This window comes from Neodiprion lecontei, chromosome 6 (assembly GCF_021901455.1).
Source record: "Neodiprion lecontei isolate iyNeoLeco1 chromosome 6, iyNeoLeco1.1, whole genome shotgun sequence".
NCBI lineage: Eukaryota > Metazoa > Arthropoda > Insecta > Hymenoptera > Diprionidae > Neodiprion > Neodiprion lecontei.
In genome coordinates this window covers 23,239,309-23,263,759 of record NC_060265.1, presented here as the reverse complement: position 1 = coordinate 23,263,759, position 24,451 = coordinate 23,239,309, and the positions used below count along the sequence as shown (strand labels likewise).

The following is a 24,451-nucleotide window of genomic DNA, read 5'->3' as shown; positions in this document are numbered from 1 at the left end:
ATTATATTGAAATCTTATTACCACCATGTAGTTGCTTCTTCTATCTTTCACTGGAACCTAAATCGAGTCTAGAACGAAGAAGACGCGAAGACACAGATATGGGGTTTAAAGAATTTTAGAAACGACCCGGTTTTTTTTTTCTTTTGCTTTTGTTTCTCTCTTTTCGTTCCGTTTGTATAGTACATTTTATTTGTCAACACTTTACTTTGGCAAAGCTAATTATTACTTATTATTTTGAGCATATGTTCCATTATTTTCTTAACATATTTTTTGTTTTTTTTCCGCGTATTCTTTTCTATAACAACATCATCTCTCTTAAATATAGTAATATATTGAGCATTATGTGATCCTGTATATTATGATAGTAATTAACTTAGCGAATATCCTCACATTCATATCGTTATATTCTTCGCGATATAAACAATAATCTATTCCTAACTCCATTCAATGATCACTACAGAATATAATATACTCGCAATTAAGTATAACGATTTATGTGTTATCATTTACATTTAGTACAAGTTCGCAATAAACCTTCGTACACCTTACAAATAACTGATTAGTGTGCAGATATGTAAAATTAAGCTCTATCTAAAATCCATTTGCTAACTATACGACATGAACTTATACGGATGAATTGTTATTTGTCCGATTATCAATACGTTCTACTCGACGCAACAACCGATGATACAAATGAGATTTCGCGATAGCAAACAATGTTGCGGTAACAAAAAAACTGTTCATTTTTACCAATATTAGTTGACTCGCGCGTAAGAAAACCATCGTAGCGAAAAAAATTATCCCGCCGTAAATTTTCGTCGGAAATAATATTTTGCACCAATTATTTTTTGATAAATTTCGTAGACGTTTTTCTTGTCACTGTACACCACACACGCAACAGTCTTAATCATATTATTGACAGACGATACGAGGGGTGATAAATGCTATATTATCTACGAAAAGAAATATAAAATTCTTGAATTCCTTCTTGGTATTCAAGATGTAATGTGTATTTTAACGTTAGTTCGAACACTAAAGATATGAACGTTACACAGATATGGTTTTAGTATGTCTCGATTATATTACGACATAGGAGTAAATTGATATTTCTGCTTTCAAATACGTCTACCAGGGTGTCCTGCAGCGGTTGCGCGAATAGAGAACCTTTGTGTGTAATTCGAGATTTTACAGGTCAACAGTTCCCCCTTTACAATTTTCAGGCTCACTTTAACGTTTGATTGCGGCTTGCAAGGATTGCAGCGAACGAGTAGGAAATTGAAATTCAACTATTTTCGTCGTGAAACTTGACCGCGAGATTTCCCTCATACATATTTCACCGCGGGTAAGGAAATATGAAGATCCCGAAGAATTGCAGGTCTTTGCGGATCGCCGGGCACCCTGTTATGCGTATAATAACATAGTTCACAACGCTTACATACGTAAACTTAAATACAAAAATAGTCGCGTTCAAAAGTCTACTCAATTTGCACATTCAATCTCTTAAATATTAAATTTCTATGCCAATAATTTACTTACACATCGATGCCGCGGTATAATGATAATCATAATAATGATAATAATACGGTACAGAGGATTAGAGATATTTGTGACGGTAATTGCGGCCCTAGATTATTACTAATTCCTTTTCTAGTCAGGGTACATAACAGGCAGGGAGTAAAGTATACGACACCTTGTCGTCTTCAATTTGTGACAAATGATATTGCAGGTGAAACTATTCAATTTACGTATATTTCAACAGTTTTTTTTTTTTTTTTTACTTACCTTTCTTTTTTTACCTTCATTCTAAGCTTCTTGTGTGTAAAGCACCAGTTTGTGTTTGCTGATTTTCTTTAAAAAATTATTTACCTATAATACCTATAGATTAATATATGTATTTATATATGTATAGATATATATGCTAATTATTTGTCTGCGTTTGATTATAAACGAATCGTTGATTCGCAAAGGGGCATTATGAACTTGTATCGTAAGAAATCAGTGAATTATTACGCGCCCTTTCAATCTTCAATGAATTGTTAATTAATCTGCATGATTCTCCTTGTCTGATGTGCAAATTATAATTTATGCGGTAGTACCTGTACGGTGTTAAAACGACACCGCGATATTGAATTCTGAAGTTTCCTCGAACGATTCATTGTTTTCCATCTTGGTGAACAAGGAAATTAGTAAAAGAAACAATACCGAGAGTTCTATTTTCGGCTTCGAAATTAACGTGCGTGCTGAGAATTTATTACACCTATAATATTGGCAATGTCCGTGGACTTGTCATTATTAAATTTCCACTATACATCTGACTAATCGCAATTTACGATGCTATTCAATCTTCCAAACAATAAATCGTTTGACGAACGTGTTACTATTGCCACGTACATATTATTATTATTAACCATACCTTGCCTAAATTGAACTCCCGCACCTCCATCGATTCCTTCGCAAAATAAATTATTTTCGAAAAATACCCCGCAACTCAAGCTTACTATCATAACTCTATAGCATTAAATTACCGAATATTTTCCTTACCAATAGTTCTCATAATAATAAAGTTATAATCATAACCATCGTAACGATAACAAATTTACATCACGATTCTTTCCTCGAAACGACGTCAATGCGTTATAAGCCTCAGTTATCACTCTAGTTCGTATTTGTGTATTTTTCCTGCTTTTTAAAATCAACGTAGAATTGGTCCAAGCATAAAGCAATTAGCTCGGCTGGCTATTGGAAAAAGAGAGAACAACACAGGTGAAATATTTTTTCTACGTACAATAATCGTACGGTTGTCGATAGCGACGAACGAGGCTTTTCTCAAAAACGCATCTACCCGCAGCGCGTACGTGTACAAACGATAACGAGCATTCACAAAATGTGTAGAAACAACGCGACGTTAATAATCCATAGAACCAAAACCACTCTGTGTAACTCGAGCATTGTTCTCGCGGAATTTTGCGAATTTACATAATCGTCGTTTTTGTAAGCATTATCCCTCGTCAGGGGCACGCGTGGGTCCATTGTTGTCGTAGTTTGCCTGTTGTAAACCAATCGCGATGTGCTTTTCTGCATCGCCGGGGTGCTCAGCTGATAGTAGACGTGATTCTGGGTTGTAATTTGAGCCAACTGCTTAGCCTTCGTTTTACCCAGCTTCTTCCACGTCGAAGAAGTCGGCTGGGTCGGCAACGTGGCTCTTTCTATTTCTGTAGGGAAAAAAAAGTATATTATGTGAAAAAATAATTATGTACCCATTTGCTGCAACAACGTACGTACATAGAATACACGTGTAACGCAAGCGGTATGATGATAGGCATGATGGACCGAGCGACGCATACTCTGCAGGATGTGATAAACGAGGAGGCGAAGAGGAATTATTACAAGTACCTAGGTACCTGGGTACATATAATATAGTGTAAGGGAGTCTGCGAAGAATAAATTATGCACACACTGAATCATCGCCATCTTCGCACCGCGTTATAATACTTGTAATATGTTTATGACCGGCACAGGCAAATACAATTTATCTTGACGTTATGTTTTTACGACGGGGTGCCGGAGGTGGTGAAGAAATTTTTCCGGAATAGGGGTAACAACCCTCGTCCGTTCTGATTAATGGAGAAAATAAAAAAAAAAAAAAGAAAAGGAAGGAAGATAAGAAAAAGAGAAAGAAGGTAAAACGAGGAAGAAAGAAAAAGAAAAAACGACACATTGAAATGAAAAAACACAGGGAAGGATGAACGTTCGATGAAAATGCGAAAGGTCGAAGAAGAGGCGTTAAATAAACGTGTATCAATTTTGCATAATAAAACGATCACGTGTTCGATAATAATTTACCGTAAACTCCAAGGGTGGCGTCTGCGCTGCCCATGCTCGATGTAGCCGAGCACGTGTATTCGCCGAGGTCCGTTTTTTCCAACCCTTTGATCTTTAGTTCGATCGTTGTCTTCCATTCCTCCTCGGGGTGTTTTACTTCCCGATATTCATACTTTCCACTGCGTGTGTTGCAAGAAGCATTGTATACACAGGCATACGTATAATATATATTTCAAATCGCTGTATACGTTAATACATATACATATGTAGTATATGTACATATATATATATTCTACCCCGGGATATTATTTTGACAAATGTACAAGGTACAACATTGAATCCTTAAACCTCACAATCGTCGGCCCGGATTTACATCACCGTGATCTGAATTTCTAAAATAAGGAAATACGAGATACGAGACTTTGTTTGTCAGGGGTCGTTTTACCGTTTCCATTTTCTTTTTTTTTCTTCCACATTCTTTCCTCCCTTTCTTCGTTGTTCTTATTATTATCATTATTGTCATTATTATTATCATCATTATTATTATTATTATTATCGCAGTCATCGTATCCCCGAAAAGATATAAGAATAGTACGACTTAATTTTAATAAGAGGTTACGTACCTGTTCATAATTACTTGACCATTTCTTATCCAAAAGTTGATAGTTCTCGGATAAGCCTCGATTAGGCAAACTAAAGCAACGTCGGTACCCAGAGGCGAGCCTAGTAATTGGTTGGGAACCGTTGCGCTCGGCGAAACTGCAGAACGTTAGAGAATATACGTATGATATAGGAATACGTGTACGATACCTGTACAGAGATGCGGAGAGAAACGCGACAAGATAAATAAAAAAAAAAAAAAAGGAAGCTATAATTTAAAAAATAATCTACGGTTTAAAACTCGTATACTAAGTTATAATATATCGCGGTAATCCGAGCCGAAAAATATGTCACCATTATTTACACACTCATACATTGCAGTTATATACATATTATACCTGTAATGTATACTATAAAGTACATACATGCATATAGTATATATACCTATAAAATATATTATATATACACACATTGGCGCCGGTACAATAACTGGCGGGAAATATTTTCTCGGTTTAATTCTTTGCCCCGAGTGTTGCTTTGCTCCGTTTGCGTATGTATAGTACATAGTGCGTAAATAATGTATATATATATATGTATACACCTTGTAGGTAAATACATTTATATCGGTTTATAAATTATCTTTGTATATACTCACAGTTCACTCTAAGATATACCCTTTTGCTCACTGCTGGGGGAACTTCGTTGCTTGCTATACAAAGATAAGCGCCCATTTGCCTCCTGTCTACTCTATTCAGCTCCAGTCGTTCCCCGGACAAGCTGTCCACTGTTTGATATACAAAAGTTTTCGAATCAGACTAAACGTTCTGCTCTGCACTCTCAGGGAGTCGGTCGCTCTACTTAGGAGGCGGGCAGTCTGCAGCGTTAGAATCGTTCTCTCGGTTCGCCAAACGTGAAATAAAATACATACCCGATTATCATGCTCCGCATGGTAACGTTGATCAAGAGAGTACGCGAACGACGAATGTGCGCGATAAGTCCAACAATTCGCGGAGGTGAAAATTTTACTGTAGCGAAATAGCCGCGGTGAAATTCTACTACTCTCGAGATAATGCATATTCATTCTATAACGTCTACCTGTACGCTTGAATAGTTACATACGTTGGTATAACTTGTACGCAATCACGGTGCATCAAGTTCTCTCTTGAGTCTACAACGAAGGTAAACGGAAACCGCGTACCTCTACCACCTACCCACCACTCTATTCGACACGCTTGCGATTCCCATAGAAATCCAACGGTGCGGCAAATTTATAGGTCGACTTGTACGAACTATAAACTACCGGCTAAAGCCGCGGTGAGCTCGAACCGGGGGCCAGTTTTCGAATACACAAAAGTGTTTCACCCCTGCACGCTTTAGCCGCGGAACTTGACTGTATTTTTTGGCACGTGAATTAAATGAATATATATACGTTATACATGTATATGGTATATACGTATATTGTATATTCAAAGGTGTATGCAGTCTTTGCGTAGAAAATACATTTCAACAACGATAGTATTCGGTCGAATAACGATAAAACCGAATGTGCTTATCGCATCGGAGATATCTGTAGACAGAGTGTGATGTAATACAAGGAAGGATAAGGGGGGAGGGGGGGAGGTGGAGGAGAAGGAGGGGGAGGGAATTTTATCCATCAAATGGCCGGTAGTTTCATGTCTCCTTTACACGTACGAACGTGTGTATACCGAATGTATCGCACATCAGAGATTTTCCGTATCGATGGCATAATAGATTTCATCAAATGGTTTCCATTTGAGTACAGAAATTCTATAACCCACGTTTCTGGGTTGAGGGAGCTGTTCGGAATGTATACAAAGTTGTACCGGCAGTGTACCGGTATAGTTATAGTTATAGGTACGGTTATGCACGAAAATATAAGAATGTATTTGCGTACGCGTAACCCTGCGTAATGGGTGTTGGGTGTGTGGTAAGGGTTGAACCTCCTTGCTACCTAGGCACGTGTAACGTGTATGTATGCGTGTATGTATGTAGGAGGGTTCAGGGGGGTTGAAAATGCCGGACGGAAATTGGCGAGACGGAGAATAAAGCTGATATTTGCTATGACAAGGGCAAATATCCGGAAGTCAAGATAAGTAAATATAAGGCAAGGAAAAAATAAAGGAGACGGCGATAAAAAAAAAACGCAAATATTTTACCAACCCCCCCGTCCCATTCGATTCCATTCCATATCCGCGTCAGGAAAAGACGCAACGCCGTCCGTTTCAAATCTAATCATACGAGCAAACGAGGTCGCATCAAGAAAACGAAAACGCGCCTTTCACTTTTTATTATATGAAAAAAGGACAGCCCTCGGTAGGACGAACACGCTTATTACGTGTACAGCATAACACAGGTACGTACATACCTACCCTCCGTCTGTATATCGGTACGCATTTCAACCCGCGACTGCAGCGTCGGGGCACAAACGTGACGTCTGCTCTAATCACACGCAGCACGAGATACGAATTGTTGTTAAAATACAAGCGACTGCTCACCTCGCTCCAATTGCTCGTGCAATCCCCTGACCAAAATGTTCTTATTTTTCTCCCTCCGCCAAAGTACTCGCGGCGAAGGTCTGCCGGAAGCCTTGCAAGCCAGGGTCGCGTTTTCGCCCTCCGACACCGAGACTTCGCCCTCAGAAGTTCCCGAAGTCAGAATATCCGGAGCAACTGCGCGCGACAAGTAAATACGTACATACATACATACATATACATATATATATATATTTATATAGAATCTAAGGATAAAGGGTCCGACTTCCGGCGAGATATTAATACAGTACGGTTATTGGCATGCCTGTATTATCGGGCCGAGTGTAAGGTGTTCACTGTTAAAAATTTCTCTATGGAACTTCTTACACTGTACTGGAAGTTTTATCCGGATACGAAACAGTGAATTCACCGTTTATTCAATATACAAATACAATAAATTTACTGCACAATTCAGGAAATTCAAATTACTTTTTTCTGTTTTTTCTTTTTTAAACAAACTTTAGTAAAATCAAATATTTTCATCGTAAATTTAACGCAAGTGCATAGTAATTTACTTCGCTGTACAGAATTTGTAAAGTTGCAATCTCATTTCGTAATTTGACAACTATTTTGAAAAGTAAATGTGTGGTAAATTCACAAAATCATTTTCAACAGTATTATTATGCAAGGCATAAATTCGCACCTAATACGTCTACGCAGACCAGCTGACTTAACATGGGTTTCGTGTTTAGCTGACACATGTAGCAACCCTTGTCAGCTTCCTTCAACATCCGAATGTGCAGTCGCCAGGTTGTTTCCTCTTCTTTCCGCCATTTCGTTTGATTTTTTATCTTGTTCTCAACCGATATGAAAAATCGTCCCGAATGAGTTACGATTCGCTGACCAATCGACAGGACCGTTCTATCCTCGTCTCTCAGCCAGGCAACCTGCAGCCGATTTTCAAAAAAAAAAAAAGACAATGGAAAGGATATCGACAGATATGAAAACACTCGCTTTTATGCGTTAACGTTACGTACATATTGTTATACAAGTAAATCACATCGTACACTGAGAGAAAATTATAGTTCCGGTTACCTCTCAGTCCTGAACTATTTTCATTTTTTACCACAATCAACAAATATGGTTCTAGATAGAAAATGAAAATTAGTTTTCTAGCTGTTACCGGAAAGTCTAGTATCCGTTGCTATTCTTCCTCATTACGATCACTGTTGCTATATTTTCTTGCAACCGTTGCGAAAATTTAATGCTTGTGCAACGATAAATTGACGTTAAAGCCTTATTTAATTAAAAAAGTACAGTAAACCTCAGAAACTGATTTTGCGCTGCAATTACCAAAAAAGGATCGACGATAGCGCAAAATGATTACGCGTACCTCGCGTATTTTCGTAATCCTAACAATATTAAAATAGTTTTTTGAACGATACCTGTTTTACTGAATTTTTCTAGTTACTATGAATACCAAATGAAGTTTTACTCAGAGTACGTATACCTAATACCTATGAGACGATCTCTATAACTGCAGGTAAGGATAATTAAATTTCCAAAGAACAATGGGTTATTTATCAGCAGGTTGATATCGTATTGTTTAGCACACCGAGGTTGCAGCCCCCCCCCCCCCCCTTTACCCCCTCGTCCGTATCTCCTTCCATAAATTGTTCTATAGTGGCCTGCTCGGGCGTGTAATCATCCGCGAAGATGAGAGGCAAAATTTGAAAACTTCTAGCCGGGATCAATGAATATCCGCGGTAAGAGGGCGCTAGCTGCTGGTTCTTTTTCGCTGTGAGAAGAATTACTTGCAGTTTGTAAGTTCGGCTCCTCCACCCCTCCCCGCTCTCTTGTACCCCCGTGATTCTACTTTGTAAGCGTACAAATTCACCGTGGAAAAAAAAGTTTGGATATCGCGATTTAGTGAGCTTAGTCTCGATCTGCAACACCTACGTGGATCTATATATAAAGTAAGAGTAATAAAAACTTTGCACGAAAGAACACGTTTATTACCTGAAAAATGAACAACACGATTTATCAAATTCTATTCTGCAGCATCGTCGTGTCGACTATACACACACACACGCGCGCAAACATATTTATGTATATATTTAACGTAAACAAGTTATTATTGTTGTCACTGTGTATGAAAACATAAGAGATTGCACATAAATTTGGAAATCGGTACGCCAGGGTGATTAATATCGACAAGACGACAAGTATAGATTAGATTTGATAAACTATATCATTTAGTAAAGTACCCCTCATACCGATATTATATACGAGAAAAGTTTTCCAGCTTTCAGACCAAACTTTCTAACGTCTGCAAAATTTTTGCTCTTCCTTTCTCTTTTTTTTCTTATCTCTTCTTCTCTTTAGTTATAACTAAATGAATATCAATGTATACGTTATTAATGATTCCAATTTAACCGATAACCACGTGTATGTATATATACCTGTAATAATCGTTTATTAACGATCATCCCTAAACATTACACGCACCGCGGACATATTATACGTGACAACACAATAGGCGCGAACGATAAATTATTTATTATACCGAAAGTGTTTGCGGTGTTTATTGACTTGTGATAAATTATCCTCCAAACGTTTCAAAGACGAGAGTATTATCACACGATTGACACTCAAAGATGCAGATGTAACGTTATATTATACATTCGCTATCACCCCGCGAGATTTATTCTCTTCTACACGTACAATAAACAGAAAAAATACTTATATTTAGGCAATAACTCGAAACCCTAATGGAGTGAGAACAATGGCAGCTACCGTCTGTTGCTGTTTGCACAGCGATATCGAATAGCCCTGCGGTATATTCGTTATATAGAAATAAGAAAAAATAAAAAAACCACACAGCTCTTGCACGGGAGGATAGCCGGGGATATCTGAAAATTTTTCGGTAATATCTTGAGAGTCTCTTGGTCACGAATCTACGTTAGCGCTAAGAGATTGCTCTCTTCTCTCCCCCCCCCCCCCCCCATTCCATTGTAATCATGGAAACAATCATCCGTGGATCTCTCTCGCGCCCGTGGCAAGAACCACCCCCGAATCATCCCAACCCCAGGAACCACCCTCCGCGTTTTCGGTATTCCGTCTCGCTTGCCTCCATAGCAATCACCGATTTGTCTGAATAAGCCCCAGGCAAGTAAATGCCCGTGCCAACCCCTGGGAATCAAGACTCCCACCCCCCACCCCCACCCACCTCCTGTCCAACTACAGTATCCTCTGCCACCTTCGCTCTGCGTGTATTGAATGCAATACGTATACCTCGACTTGTACATGCATACCTACCTTCGAACCTATTGCGTAAAGAGCATAGGTGTGTGGGGGTGTGTACGTATAGGGGTGATATTCGCCCAAGTTCGTCGACGGTTAACGGTTGAAAGACTTACCGTTTTGTAACATTCCATTAAACATTATGGATGTTGTATGGATATGGTAGATGATATGATACGTGGGCATTGTAACATTGTGTCTACGTTAAACGCATGTGTGCAGCAACCTGTTTTCGATATTTATTCTACGTGGGAACATCCTCATTCTGTGCGCACGTGCTCTTATAGGCTCTGGTCAATATTATATACGGAGCTTTAGCAGACTGGAGCGGTAACGCGCAAAGAGACGGGGGAGAGAAGGAGAGAAGAAAAAGAGAGAGAGAAACTTTTCAAAACCTTCATTCCCGGTCTGTTTTATAATTAATTTTTCATCTGGAAGTAGTACGCGTTACCTCTACTATACGTATACCGCAGAAGAGATATGCATTATTCATGTATGAATTTGTTTTAATTTCATTTTTACAAGTTCGCGCTCCGTTAAATTCGAGACTCGTATACAATATTGACTCGTGCGCGAAATGAAAAATGGATAACAAAAAATAAAAAAAAAAAAGAAAAAACAACATCAACAACGTACGAAGTATTTGGCTCACTGCTAATTCATTCGTCGTTTTTGCCAAAAAAAATGGAATCATTTGTAGCCTCGGTTTGAGTTCCCGCATGAATTCACCGCGAAGGATCAAAAACTCTCGTCGAAAACTCGCCCGGTGATATTGAACGCGGAAAATCCGTCTTAATTTTTGTAAAACCAGGGGGAAAAAAAAATGAATAAAAAGAAAAAAAGAAGAAAATAAAAGGGAGCTAAGGAGCGGGTCGAACACCTGATCGGTATAAATTTGAAAATAAATCGAGGACATACATAACGTTAGAGAATTTTGGCACGGCTCCGAGAATCCTAGGTATGTATGCACTATATACTTGTAATATATATAAAGCAACGACTATTGTATGCGCGAATTTCTTATAGAATGGTATATACATAAAATATTGTCGAGGGAAGATATCTCCGGTTCGTGTGTAGTTATTACATGACGGATGCGTATAGACGGTTGGAAATTTTTAACGTTTACAACGTGTGGCGGATACCTGACATACACATGCGTAAATACACGTACAATATATATATGTGTGTGTGTGTGTATATATACATACGCAGTACACATTATACCTATAATAAACACGTACGCATGGGGAGAATTCAATTTTATCCTATTTCCTCTCTTTCTCTCTCTCTCTCTCTTTCCTTCCTCCCCTTCCTCTTTCTCTCTCTATCTCTCCCAGAAGGTTGATGGGTTGATGTAAAAGTTTTACGAATTCGTGACACCGACGTCGGTGACAATGATTGAGTGAAGTTGATCTCTGATCTGATCCTGATCTTTTTTTGACTACGATCCATTATTACGTGTCCTCTCTGAGTGTAGGTGTGTATACATACAACGCATATAAGCCAGGACGCAGGTGTACGTATATCGCATACTTTACACCCGGATAGAAAGTGTACGGATGATACTCGCTCTCTCTCTCTCTCTCTCTCTCTCTCTCTCTCTCTCTCTTTCAACTTATCGTTCTTCCCTGCGAAGCAGATGGATCTGACAGTTTGTCATCACGATTTTATTAATCTTCTTCATAGAGTCTCGTTTGCACGTACATATATCTCTTTTTTCAAAGTCATGGAGAACATTCCCTGCTTCTTATATCACGTATGCATGCTTTAAATGTGTAGGTATAGATTAGGGTGGTCCTTATTTAGGGTGTTGACGAGTTTGTTTCGGGCCGCTCTTAGATCAACTTCAAATAATTAAAAAGCTTGCCTAATATTTTCAGATTTTTATCTCAACTTTAACCGCTTACATCAATAGAGTGCATTTTCTCTTTCAAAATACACGTGTTTCGGACACATTCTCGGTATGTGTTTAACTGTAAGAGTAAAAATGTTTAAAATAAATCTGTTATCTCACGATTTTAGCGGGCATTCGTGCTACTATCTGATCAATAATTCACATCATCGTACCAAGTAATCCAGACGAATTTCACACCCACCAAATGGAAAAAAGTGAATTTTTTGTCAGATAGTAGCACCAATGTCCGTTAAAACTACGCGGTTACAAATTGTTTTTAACATTGCTACCCTTGCAATAAAACATATACTGAGAATGATAGTCCGAATCACACGTACTTCAATCGGAGAAATCCACCCTGTTGACGGGTGGGGTTAAAGTTGAGATAAAAGTCTGAATAAATCGGTGGGTTCTTTTATTTTATTTGAAGTTGATTCGGGAAACGGCTCGGAATAAATCCGTCAACACCCTAAACAAGGACCAGCCTAGTATAGGAATATTTAATACGAATTCGTATCGAGGAGCCGCGTTATTAGACGCCAGTCGCGGGTGATCCTGATTGATTTACCTGGTAATTGCCAAGTTTTCTCACGGTACAGGAAAGAATGGCTTCCCTGCCGCTGGCCACTGTCACGTTGTCAATCGGTCCAGTGAAACCCGGTAAATCTGGAACAGTATAAGAATTGATAAATTTTTCTCGATTGCTTCGAAATTGAACAGGGTGCAGCTGCGCCCGCGGCCAAATACCTGGAGGTATGTACACACGGAGAGTCAGAGACAGGCCAATGCCGACACCGATGCTCTTATGCCTCTGTATCCGAGGGAGAAAAAGGGCTCAGCACGAGCCAATATCTTGTGCACGATGCAATAGCTTTGTTTATATCGGTTTCCCGATTATATACCTACGCCGATCGGTGAATTTTGCCGACCTCCGGTAGTCCGAACGTACCGGATATCAGTATATACCTACACATACTTGCGGGTATAGAATTTAGTTACAGCTGAGATAACTTTCGTTCGAAAAGCCATGGAATTGTCGACCGATGGAAGGACCGGAATATCGAAATTTTATAGAGGCGAAAATCTTATTAATAAAATTTAAAAATGTGGAAAGTCCAGGTATGCAAATATAGAAAGTCGAAATAGAGAATGATAAAATGTACAAAAGTCAGTCAAAACATAGAACGGCATACGGTTCTACGTTATCGAGAGGAATTCCGACGATTCTACACTTTGGACCCTTTTATTCTTTTACCTCTCCATAAATCCGCTTTCAATATTTTTCAATTCTGTAAATTGAGTTTTCGCTTGTTTAAAAATTCTACATTGCGGCCCTTTAATTTTTTGATCCTTCCATATTTTTTTCACCCCCATCCCCCGCCGTACGCTGCATTCCATGTATTATTAATCCGGTATTTCGCGGGAAGACAGGACGGTCGCCTGTAACGTTATACGGCAGGTATATTCGTAATGCCGGGCGATTTGTTTCCCTCGAATTTCGAGCGATAACGTATAAAATTATGATACCGAATTCGCGATAAGTTATAAAAGCGCGTCTCTTCTTGGCTTTGGCGCGCGATTTATCCCCCTTCGAAAATAGTGTAAGCTTGAAGGAATTCCGGAAGATGGGTGAAAAAATTCTTACCGCCTGTAAGATTATGCCGCAGTACGAGGAGGATGAGCGAGGAGTTCCTCTCAATACGAGAGAGACACGCCCGCCCGTTAAACTAAATTATCTCGAGTTGGGCGAAGCGGGAGTACAAACTGACAAAGACTCCTGCAACGTCCTAATGACTTATAATCAAAATTCAGGGAACGTTCTTGCCTGGTTTACGTGCTGTTTCTAATACTCGGGAAGCTCGCGGCGCGCTTCGCGAGCTCTGGGAACCCTAGGTAAATACCTCGTTCACCGGTCACATGAAATTTCTCGCCAAGCTAATGGTCGCGTCAATAGTTGCGGAGGGTCAAGGGTCAATGTCGAACGGTCAAACTTTGCCGATCCTCTTATTGCTGCCCCTCCGCGGAGCTGTTTGCTCTTATGCTTCATTTTTATTTCGTTATTAAACCCGCCTTACGGCGATTCGCTTTTCTCTCCTGTCCTCTCCTCTCCCCTCCCCTTCCATACCCTCACCTTCTCCCCTTCGTACCCTTTTCATTCCATTCCATTCCATTCCATTCCATTCCATTCCGCGCCCCGGTGGTTTGCGGTTTACAGGTAGGGGTTCTGGGCTGCAGAGAAGGAAAAGAGCAAGGATTACAATAATAAGATATTCACCGTCGGAGAACCGGCAAAGAATGGTATTTCCAGATTTTCCATGTCTAGAATGTAATATAAGAAAATATCCGTGGAAGCAGCGACGAGGGCAGCGGCGTATCGGCCTTCCTCCTCTTTTTCTCTCCTCTCCTCTTCTCATTCCTGCTCTTTCTCTCCTTACTCGTTCCCCCCGTTCGCTACCCCATAACACCCGCGTATACATATCATATTATTTATTCTACGACGGAAAGATTGGCGAGAAAAATAATTCAATCTCGCCGGCTTATAACACGTTCGCTCTTATAACTTTCTGCATCCGCGTAGCATCTTTCCGTTTTGTGAAATAGATGTTCGTTTAACAAGCCAACTTGTCCTGCAAGAATCAGGATTTGTATAATGCTCGCAGATTGTTACAGCAACAAACGTGGCATAAATTAAAGGAAAAGACGATTTTCTCGTGCTAGTTGCATGGAATTTCTATAATAAACTTGAAGCTTGTACAGTTGACTATTATAGGCGAAAATTTTTATCGGAGTAAACAGAGAACGGTCTTTTTTAAGCATTGTGTAATTCGAAAGATTTCAATCAAAATTACGGAAAATTTCAAATCCATAGAAAACATGGCACTATATGTACAGAGAATTTTTTATTTCTAATAAAAATATTTCCACTTTAATGATATATTTCTGTTGTAACTGTCGAAAATGTTATACAGATACTCGTAGTAAGGAATTTATTTCGTAACCTGTTCATATTTAAACGAATTATAAATTTCATTGTACGAATTTCCGTCCATTCAATATCGAGATGCTATAATTTCGGCGTATAAATATAAAATGGTTGTATTTTACCACCTGAATAGAATCCTTATTTCATTCGAGTAGAAATCAATACACATACATACATATATATATATATATACATATAGACATTCCGAAGGTGAAAAACATTTGATGGAACGAATTGAAATAGATTCAACGTTGTGTGTGCATATATATAATATATATCTGTACATAGGTGTATACATAAAACTCGATTCAGTCCATGCATTAATAACTAAGAAAACTTTTTCTTTGCTCGATGTCGGGTGAATTTTTTTCAACTCACTACTCAATTCACCACAAATATTCAATGTCGCAATTATATAATTCCACGATATAATTATACAGGTATATGTATATAGGCACCTATAACTGCAGATAAATGCACGTTAAAATTCGATCAAACCTGCTGGCCAAAATATCATTGTACGTATAATATATGAGAGAGTGCAAACGTGTTGCGCAAAAGATTTGCGACGAAATTTGCAACTTCTGTATAATACATGGTGGTATACGTGTACATGTTCTATGGTATTTATAATGTGGCCGGTGAAAATTACCAGATTACAGTGCGAAAACGAGGACGGGCTTAGTTATCGGGATTTTCAAACGAAGCCAATAATAACGACGACGCGCAGTAGTTATTTTACGATATTGACGGCCCGGGAAGGGAGTTCGTTCAAATATAACTGGGTGATATTGCAATCAGTAGACGTAAACTGCATGTAATGATAGCGGGATATAAAAATATGTAATCGGAGCATGGGGATCTAATCTCGAGAATTCTGTGTGTATGAGAGAGAGAGAGAGAGAGAGAGAGAGATATTGATTGCTTGGTTTACGTATGCCTTGGTTTTAAATAATATAAAACAATGATATAAATGATATAAAGGGTACAGCGATCAACATAAAGCACGGGTATAAACAAAGGGTACCAGATTGTACTTAGAATAACATAAAGTTAATGAAGAACAAAAGAAGAGATAAAATAAAGTAAAACAGAATAAAAATTAAACTAAAGCCAAGGAATGCTATAAGGATTACTTGGTAACGTTGCCCGGCGATACTAAGTGTAGGAACACGATCAATTACGATCAAATTAAGTCTCTCTAAGCGGGTTATCCCTATGGCAAATTTAATAGCTGTGTAGTCGATTTTCCAGTGTGTTGAGAGTAGGTGATAAGCGAATTTCAATTGGACGGGAGTGCCAAAAGTATACGGCTGATAACAGAAACGAGTCACGATAGGTAGATGTACGACGGCTAGAAGTGTGAAACTCATGGCCAGTTGAAGTTATACGACGAGAGGGATGTCTGGAAGGTATAGGTACTGATCTGACGAAGAGTTCCGAGATGTACGGAGGAGAGTTATCATGTAGGACGTGAGAGATTGATAGATGGACTTTATTCACCTAGGGACAGGTCCCCCTAAGCGTAATGAGACGTTAATAAAACTAGACGCTAATGAAACGGGTACAAAAGTAAAATAAACTAAACAAAACAAAATTAAAATAATATCAAGAGAAATAACATTAGTTGTAGCAGAGTTGAAGTAAGCATGATATAAACATATCAGCAATGTCAGAGTGGAAGATAGAGAGAGAAAATAAGCGAAGATTACAGATTCCGCGAAATTTGCAGTAGCAGCAGCAGCAGCAGCTAAAGTCTCGTTAAAGCTGCATGGGCCGAATCTGAAAGGTGTATGCGCAAAGCCGGGAAATCTGTCCTTGATTCAACAAACGTCTGAGTTCACCCCGGGATGTTAAGGCGGACGTTGAGAGAACCGTGTGCATCGTCCCTGCAGATTGAAGCTGCGGCGGGTTGCGTACACATACTGAAGGGTTGTAGAAGGTTCGCTCTTGCTTCTCTCTCTCTCTCACTCGGAAACTTGTAAACTTGTAAATTAGTAAGTTATTCGAGGGTTAGGGAAAGAAGTTTGTTCGCCTCGGCATCTCCGAGGCACAGGGGTCCGTCCATCGTTCGATGTAGGTACACCCCCAGTTCGGACATATAAGCCTCGAGTTACGGTGATTGGACTATATAGGCGCAGTTAGCATACGAATGTTCGCTTCGTTTGTTTGCGGGGTCTAGGGGACCCTGTTTTACATAGATATTGTGATATTATGCCACCCCGGGAATTCTTACCTCAAATGCAGCCGAGCATCGTCGACTATACGCGAGACGCGACCCTATATTACAGAGAACGAAGACGAAAGCTTCGGAGCTGCGCTTGCTGTACGGGCATGCAGGAGAGGAGGTGTGGCACACGCGATATACGTACACCATCCCTAAACCATGTGCGACGTCACACCTGCACCAGGGAAAACTTTCGACGTCCGTAATACACCCCGATAACCGTATAATGTAACAATCGGAGGAATTCAATCCCCGCACGCATGTTGACGTAGGTAACACGATTAAGGTACGCGGTGCGCGGAACTCGAGTTGTAATCTACAGCTATATGCCCGACTCTTCGTCAATGGTTGGACGTGTATTATTATGTGTCAGATACTTTATGCTCGGCTCGAGGGAGGCTCGAATACGACGAAGGGATGTCCGGATGGCATAAGTTGGTAATGGAAGTATCCGATACCCCATCATTATGCGAACTTTGAAACGGCTTTATATGAAGTTATAAAGTTAGATCCCTGCCAACTTTAGACTCACCCCTCAGGTGATGCTGTAACCGTCTATAGTAATGTTTCGTATAAAGAAGGGGGGAGGCGAATTATATCTCGCTAATAATCGGCTGACTGAATATTGAAACCTCGTAATTAGACCGTATTCGTTATCAGCGGGGTGAAATCCGCTTTCGTTGTGTAGTTGTTATATTTCACGTTGCACGAACGCACACATATTACGCATGTATAGGTTACACATTACGTATATCATCGATGTCCTAATGGTTTTCCAACGTTATAAAGCTGCGAGAGATATTCGAATGCTAAAATATTCTCCCCTGTTTTAGTTCGCAATTTTTTTTATTCCCATATTGAGTGTAATAAATAAATAATCTCACGATATCGTAAATAAAGAACAGGTAAATGTAATACACCCCACACGCTTACCGTACAAGCGATAATGAAGGAGGAAAATTGACGGTTAGAGATTTTTATAAACGTGAGGAATTTCAGGCTGTATAATTACAACGTACTTGGAGTTGTACGAAGATAAAAACCGTTTTTCAGATCGCGTGATAAGGTATTACATACATAATTCTGAGAAGTGAAATTTGATTTCGTATCACTTGTGGATACAGTATGTCATACATAAATAATACACCCAATTTAAACCGTATCGGCAGGTAAATGCGAATCAGAGAGGGGAAAATATTGTTTGCTTTTATCCGAGATTCTGCATCAGCGTGTCGAAATCCGCCAAGGAGCAGTCAAATATTTGCCAATGGTAATCAGCGCAGAGCGAGAGTACACACGTACCAGTACCTACATTGGTTTTACGGTTCTCTTTCGAAACCCTCCTCCTCGCGATGGTTTAATTATACATTTGTTTTCCCAGCTCTGCTTATGCCCGCAGTCGTTATAGATACATATATATATATGTATACAGGTAGAACGCCTCAAGGACGAGATCGTGCGGTAAGCGATCCGGCGATTCATTCAAGTATGCAACCGTAGATCATTTCGGAGTTTAAGGAATAAAAGAAGAATTAAGAAAAAAGGAACGGCATTGCGCGCTGCAAAGAGTTACTAGGTACACAAAAGTTTCACCCTGGAAAGGAACAAAGGTGCGGGAGGATGCGCGGCAGGAAGTGGTCCATGGTCTAAACCGGCGTACAATGTCCCAACTTCGGGCGAAAGGTATGAGAAAATGGTAATTAGAGGGATATCCTTGGCAAATCTCGGGAAATCTTAGGTAAACGATATTTTCCCCCAGACTCTCGTATAACGTGAGAAGAAGAAGAATAAGAAGAATAAGAAAACAATGTAGGCACCGTCGCGCACACTCCCCCCCCCCCCCCGAGAGACTCTGAAAAGATTGCCGAAAAGAGTCTCGAGTGTTGCAAAAAATCAAGCTATTCGTTACAGGTATAATCATCCCGCAGTTTAACAAAGTTTAACCGACTAGGTGCGCGAATTTGTATAAGGCGTAACAAACGACGGGCAAACCGGTTACGAACGCGCGGACTAGAGATATTATTATTTTTTATATATACCCTACTTGTCAATCGAGTTCGTCAACTCACGTACGGCATCCTGAATCCGATCCTGAGCTTCAGATCCAAGTTATTCTCACCGTTAATATACAGAGCGGGGCGGCTCGGTTTCGAAAAAACGACTGCAGGATAGATGACAAATACACGGAGAGCCGTAAACTTGTAAGTGGCAAAATAAAGTTCGTTCCGTGTCCGTGACAGTTTAATTAATATCTCTCGTCTTCAAAGGAAAAACTTCTCAAGCTCTTGGTAAACCACTTGAACTTTTCGGTGTCGTTTTTGCTCTCCTCCCCCAACCTTCGGTCCACTTACTTCGCTTTACGTTTCTTTTCTTATCCGAGACGTTTCAACTCTTTATCGCGAGATACGCGTACACACCGCGAATGCACGTACGTGGAAGATCGATAAACTCATCGCCATAGGTACACATAAAACTAACCCATTATAGAAATCTTCTTACTCGAAGTGTACTTGAGATAAGAACGTGACGATGCAGAGTTCAATGCATAAACATGTAAAATGAATTCCTCGCCGTTATTGTTACGTCGCGAAACGTCGGAGTGTTTGTTAAGAACTGGATGAAAATCAGCCCTTTGCAGTCCCTTCGAGTAAATCTGTTATAATGATGTTCGAAATTCGGACGAAGATACTCAACTCTTCGGGCTTAGCGAGGTTTGCTCGAATACTTTCCGAGCCCCGAGAGCGACCAAAGCTCTCTCTGCAGATTGCAATCGACCTGTAGAGCGGCGCTTGAGCTTGCGGAAACAGTTGTGCAGGGAGTCGGAGAAAAGCGATTAAGTACGACGATAAGTATCGTCGGCGAGTGAGATCGTTATGGAATATAGTAGGCGGTGTGCCCGTTATACGAGCTGCCGTGAAAGGCGGAAGGCCGCCTTGATAACAAAATAAACCCTATTATACCCTTTTAATATAACAATTATAACAGATGACAAGCTCTCCCCGAGCTCCGACTCCTCCAAATTCGAACGAATGTCCGCAGCAGGGAACCCGACGGTACATTAACGATCGTATCGCAGACCCGGTGTGCGTAGTCCTGACGTTTAACTCACCCGCAACTCGGGATTCAGCCTGTGTTTGCCTACACGCGAGGCACGGTACAAGATTGCAATTAGGAATCGTTAAGAAATAATGATAGACTTGAGTTTTAGAAAGCTCGCAGGGAAAGGTCCGGCAGCCGAGGCGACTCGTCGTCAACGACATCCATGCTTGTCAGTTTCTACCGGACGACGACGTGCGACCGGGAACGCGGAAGTAAGAATGGATAGGTGGGTATAATAGATCCTGATTCTGCGTAGCGACGGGGATGAAATATACAAGCCGAGCAACAGAGACGGTCTTGACCCGCAAGCTCCTTCCTGCCTGGAGGAAGGGACTCACCGTTCTCGTTGAGAGCTTCGTTCGTTGCATATGGAACGCTGTGTAGGTCCCTGACGTTGTTGGAAACTGCGAGCCCGAAATCCAAGTTATGGTCCTCGAGCAGTAAACAGCATAGTAACAACCGTGCCACCCCCATTCTGGAAACAAATCGAGACCCATTAAACCGAGTATAATATTATACTCGTTACGGGGTTGATGTTACGGTGCAGGGCGTCTGTGTATCCATATACATATGTGTGTGTGTATATATATATATATATATATATATATACATACCCATGTTTGCGTGCGCGGTGTACGTGTACCGGTGATACGTTATACGGGACCATTTGGTCGGACGGAAATACGTGATTTAAAAAAAAAAGGTAATAAAGAAAAAATACACACGGACCTCTCCGACCCTTTGTAACCTACACTCCCTCCGAAATATTTTACTTAAAACATCGAGTCCTTCCGATCCTGCACCATAAACTACGAGAAGTATCGTAACACCGCCGAAGGCTAAACATATACGATATCGAGGGGCGAATGATGGCGAGAGCGGAGAGCCGAATAATAAAAAGAGAAAAGAGGGAAGTTGAATTTTGAAAAAATACCATTTTCCTCCCTTTGAAGCTGTATCGTAAAATCGATCTCGCGAGGTAAAAAGTTTTCCAATACCTGCTCTCCAATGCCCATTCGCTGTGATTATAGTCCGAAGATCGGTAACGTATATATGTAATAACGAAAGAGAAAGCGCGGCATGTCGGACCCTGCGATTTGTGAGAGAAGACGCGTAGAACTTGACGTCACAGAGAAGTCGTAGAACGGATGAAAGCCGCCGGATGTGGAATGGGTATAAAAATGTGTACATATGTACACGCTGTTGTTGTTGTCTTTTTCTTGTTTTTATTTCGACTAGACGTATACATATATACCGTATACATAGTCTCGCCTAGTTTCAAATGTCAGGACTCACTTTCATTCCTCGAAGAAGTCAAAGCAAATTCTTCACGGTTCACGTGCATGCCCGTGATATCTCCTAGAAAGGGAAAGTTCCTCCGACGTTCGTTCGCGTGCAAGATAAAAGGAATAAATCTACGTACGTACGTATAGAGACAGGTAAGTTAAAAATTGAATACGTCCCCGCACACAGCTACACAACCGGCAGCGTATTTATGATACCTAATTTTTTTACACCGAGATCAAAGTTCACGCGGGATTTGTTAGGCGGCGCGGGAGGAGTAATAAATATAAAAAGGTAAAAATGAGAAGCTTGGATAAAAAGAAAGAAAAAAAGAAAAAAAAACAACGAGAAAGAAAAGAGCGAAAAAATATTACAACTTTCAAGACGCGGACAGCGGAGATTTTTTATGTCTCTCCCCGCGGTTTTATATCCCGAGTCTCGGAGATAAACTCTGATAAACCTGCAAGGTTCACGAAACCTGGGGGACGACGACACCTTGAGGAAATCGAAATTTGAGAGCCCGGTCGTCGGATACGCGAACGTCAGACTGCAGCTGTGCAGAGCTTGAATAATATTTTGAATTTTTTTTTCAACATCCCTTCACCGTCGCTCTGTCAATGTAAGAAGGAGGGGGTGGATGGGCGGTTATTAAAAAAATTTTTAATTTCCCTCCGCCCAGCGACATCAATTATCCACAAGCCGGTGAGATTTTTCGCCAAACTTTAACACCGGCAGCGGCTCTCCCGCGGTTTCGTTTTCCCCGAGAGCCGACGTTATAATACGCACTGCAGCAATGTGTACGTGTTAGTCAACCCCTGCACGTGGTGCGGGGTGGTTCGGTTCGGTTCGGTTCGGTTCGGAGTAAAAAGTTACTTATTACACGCCGTAAATCACCCGATATTGATTTTTTGGAGGGGTAAAAAAGGCAAAGGTGTAATACACACGGGTATTTATTTTCAAATCCGGCATCGCGTCCCAGCGGCAATGAAATTAAAGAATCGAATCCCGACGCGTTCTTCTTCGCAGTCTGTAATATCTGATAAGTACACGTTGATAATCCCGCGCGTAGCCTCCGTCAGTACAGGACCTACGTCGCGACGTCGCTTCGTCGTTCCGTCACCGCGAGTGAGTAATTTCACCAATCAGTTTCGAGACAAAGGCGCGCGTGGCCGATAAGCGGGGATGAAAGAAATCCGTACAGTGGTAATGAGGAGGAAAAAAAAAAAACGCGAAGAAGCCGCGAACAGAGAAGCTTTTTTATCCTCGCGTTGTGATTACACACACACGCACACCGGCACGCACACATACACTCGCTGCAAAACCGCTCACTGTCAGAAAATTCACGGTGTCAATAAAAGTCCGCACCGATAGGTGTAAAATAAAACATCATCGGTGTAAATCGTTCGATTATTGACACCAAGTGGTTTTAAAATCAACACCAAAATGGTTTGTACTTCTATAGAGTATTTTCGGTGCTACGTTTAACATCGCATTTCTAACAGTGCGTCCGTCAACTTGATCGGTTGAATTTGGTTGAAAAAAAAAGGGAAAAAATAAAAGAAATTGTACACCAGTATCGCTGTACAGGTATAACATAATTCGTAATCACAACTCGAGCTGCTCACATTTCACACGCGTATAAGCGATATTATCGGTGCGCCTGATCCCCGGATTTGTTTCTCGAGCAGAGAGAGAGAGATACGCGCGTGTGTGTTTGTACCTACACCTGGACTTTAGTGAAGATGAGAAAATCGTGGAACAATCCGAGGCTCGTTAAACTTTCACCCCCTGATCCTCCTCCTCCTCCTCCTCCTCTTTGTCGTCACCCCTTTCCGACCCTCCCCCCGTACACCGGTTTGCCTATATCCACCGACGGTTGAGCAGCAATTAATTTACCTTGTAGGAAGGGTGTAGCATAGCTATCTCTACGTCGGGTAGGCTTGTGACATGGGATCGTCGATGTTGGTGGTCTCGCTTTTTTTCTTTCTCTTTTTTCTTTCTTTCTTGTACAGGCCCAATACAGGTATAACGTAATATTTTACGATACGACTGATACTCGCTCCGGAATCCTGACGACTCAGCGGCGATGCTGCGACGACGGACGCATCCCCGGGCGTCGGGACGCGTGTACTGAGGTGTCAGCCCGACGAAGGGAGTCGTGCTACCCCTAGGCGTCGGGACGCCGTAGCCGTTTTCAACCCCGGCCGCACAGCGCAGGCCTGAAAAGTTCTTTCGAAAATTTGATGTTTCATTTTCATCATTAACGCGTTACGTTTCTATAATTTTTTTCGTTATTTGCTCATTCAACGGTGCTTGTTTTTTTTTCTTTTCTCTTCCTTTTCGTTCTTCATTTATTTGAAATTTTATTACCTTCCGTGTAAATATTTTACTTACCTCGACTGGATCATATTGTAGGAATACAATCGGTTGGCACGCTTACATTGAGCGGATGCTGGAAAAAGCGCACGTGCGGGATTTTTATCAGAATTTTATTAAATGAATGTACGGTTTAGGTGTAATACACTGCATATATACCTAACATACGATAATAAATTTGGAATTCACGCATACGCACACACGAAGAAAATCCCGCAGACATGTTCATCTTCGGTGTTTTTAATTAAAGAGAATTCTGTTTTTCTTCTCCCTTTTTCACGTTTATTAGCCCTACGGATGTTGTATCACAGGAGGTGGGCAAACTCCTCCCTTACTCTGGCTGGCACTCTGTAATTCGGATACCGACG

General features: G+C 40.7%; 1 protein-coding gene across 2 annotated transcripts; it reads right to left on the bottom strand.

Annotated features, from left to right (window-relative positions):
• Window positions 1-3: 3 nt before the first annotated feature.
• On the bottom strand, window positions 4-23,811 carry LOC107217755 (lachesin-like). 2 transcript variants are annotated; one of them, XM_046744407.1, is made up of 9 exons: window positions 23,604-23,811; window positions 20,762-20,898; window positions 12,683-12,780; window positions 7,618-7,861; window positions 6,939-7,112; window positions 5,078-5,206; window positions 4,446-4,581; window positions 3,844-4,001; window positions 4-3,212 (listed from the first exon to the last, which is right to left on the bottom strand). In XM_046744407.1, exons 2-9 carry the CDS (start codon window positions 20,895-20,897, stop codon window positions 2,878-2,880), a joined length of 1,410 nt encoding a protein of 469 aa, XP_046600363.1. In that variant the 5' UTR covers window position 20,898; window positions 23,604-23,811; the 3' UTR covers window positions 4-2,877. The 2 variants fall into 2 exon arrangements, with proteins under 2 accessions (XP_046600363.1, XP_046600362.1); XM_046744406.1 differs by lacking the exon at window positions 23,604-23,811 and adding an exon at window positions 21,038-21,105.
• Between the last annotated feature and the right edge of the window lie 640 nt (window positions 23,812-24,451).

Excerpts from the sequence above, each read along its gene's own strand:
- LOC107217755 (XM_046744406.1), bottom strand. The coding sequence starts at position 21,090 with ATGGTCCCGTATAACGTATCACCGGTACACGTACACCGCGCACGCAAA. Across the intron at positions 20,899-21,037 it reads CACCGCGCACGCAAACATGG|AATGGGGGTGGCACGGTTGT; the intron begins GTATGTATATAT and ends ATTTGTTTCCAG. Across the intron at positions 5,207-6,938 it reads GCACGAGCAATTGGAGCGAG|TGGACAGCTTGTCCGGGGAA; the intron begins GTGAGCAGTCGC and ends TATATCAAACAG.